The 1472-nt window shown below is 73.2% G+C and overlaps 1 protein-coding gene across 1 annotated transcript in view; it reads right to left on the reverse strand.

Annotated features, from left to right (window-relative positions):
- PPP2R2C (protein phosphatase 2, regulatory subunit B, gamma) overlaps positions 1–1472 on the reverse strand; it is a 29112-nt gene that overhangs the window by 6175 nt on the left and 21465 nt on the right. Inside the window, 1 exon segment of the mRNA XM_012724050.1 lies at positions 627–1201. Coding sequence (XP_012579504.1) covers positions 627–1201 — 575 coding nt within the window.

The raw sequence follows: 1472 nt of genomic DNA on the forward strand, positions 1-1472 counted from the left end.
AGCGCCAGCTTCCTCGGCACCGCGTGGGCTGCGCCGCCCTCGGGCCACGAGGAGCCTGGCGGCATTCAGCGGCGCGCACCCCATACAGGAGGCGCCGTGAGGCGTCGCTGGGGTGTGGGGGCCCCACTCACGCCTGCGCAACGGTCCTGCTCACCCCGCCAGGATCAGGCTGGCCGCCTCCCCCAGAACCCCCAGGCCTCCCTGCTGGACCTGGAACCGGGGCCAGCTCTAAAGCCGCCCCTCTTTCTTCCACGTCCCGCCGCGGTGACCCCCTGAACCTGGCCCAGCCCCAGGCCGGGATGAGTGGGAAAGTGACGGCTTTCTGGAAAGGCATCGGCCGGTCTGACCGGGGCCTGAGGCTGCGCCCAGGACTCCGGGCACACCAGGCCCCACCCCACCACTGCCCGCACCCCGACGCTCTCCCAGCAGGGGCTGGGGGGCGGGGAAGCGGCTGGTCTCGGTGGCAAGGTGCAGGCGCGGCCCCAGGAGGCTCATCCTGCTGCCCGGCCCCCCTGAGCTTCTTCACGCGCCGAGCCCGGCGTCTTCACCTGCAAACGGCCGCCACCCCGCCCCAGCCCCCCTGAGGGGCCCCAGCCTGCGGGGCTCCCGGCCCCGGCCGCGCCCACCTGGTAGGTTTCTATGGGCCGCGCCTCCATGTTCAGGTCCCAGACCTTGACCGTGAGGTAATCCCGGGTGAGCATGTACCGGCCACTGTGGCTGAACTTGACGTCCGACACGGAGGAGATGATCTCCGAGAAGAAGGAGCGGTTACTGGGGTCCTCGGGCTCCTCAAAGACTGCGAAGACAGGAACGGGCCGGTCAGCCGCTTCCACGGGCTCGCCCCACGCCACCGGGCATTCGGGCGCCAAACCTGAGACCAGATGCCCGGCGTGGCCGGGAGCCCGCGGGCCCGGCGTCGGCGCGGTGTCGGGGCTGTCCCCGGGCCCGCGCTGCGCCGACTCCCCCACGGCTCTCCGAGTCCCCGCGAAAGGGCCAGGCTGGCACCGCGATTGCCCCCGCCCGACAGCCCAGGAAACCAGGCAGAGGCTACACCCACACCCAAGGTCCACGGCTGAAGAGCGTGGCGGAGCCGAGCACCGGGGGGAGGGAGGGGAGCGTGGCCCGGCCGCTGGGCGGTGCGGACACGGCCCTGGACGCGGCAGGCCCCTGGCTTTGGTGCCCGGCTGCTCACGGCCCAGCCCTGGGTGGGCGCCCCCGCTTCCAGGCCCGCAGGGTGCGGCGAGCACCCCACCCCCATGGTGGCGCCCAGAACCCTCCCCCAGAGTCTGCGCCCGCTGCGCCTGCCTAGGGCCTCTGGGCCCCGTGCTCCCCGGCCAGGGGTCTGGCCCCCGCACCCGACTTCGAGGGGTTCTGTGCCCCTCTCCCCCTGAGGTGGCCGCCTCAGCCAGCCTCCTCCCAGACCTCAGGGCTGGTCCCACTCCCCTACCGGGGGCCGCACAGCTCCTGGCAAG

Source organism: Condylura cristata, unplaced genomic scaffold (genome assembly GCF_000260355.1).
Source record: "Condylura cristata isolate star-nosed mole 26May11 unplaced genomic scaffold, ConCri1.0 scaffold00012, whole genome shotgun sequence".
Lineage (NCBI taxonomy): Eukaryota > Metazoa > Chordata > Mammalia > Eulipotyphla > Talpidae > Condylura > Condylura cristata.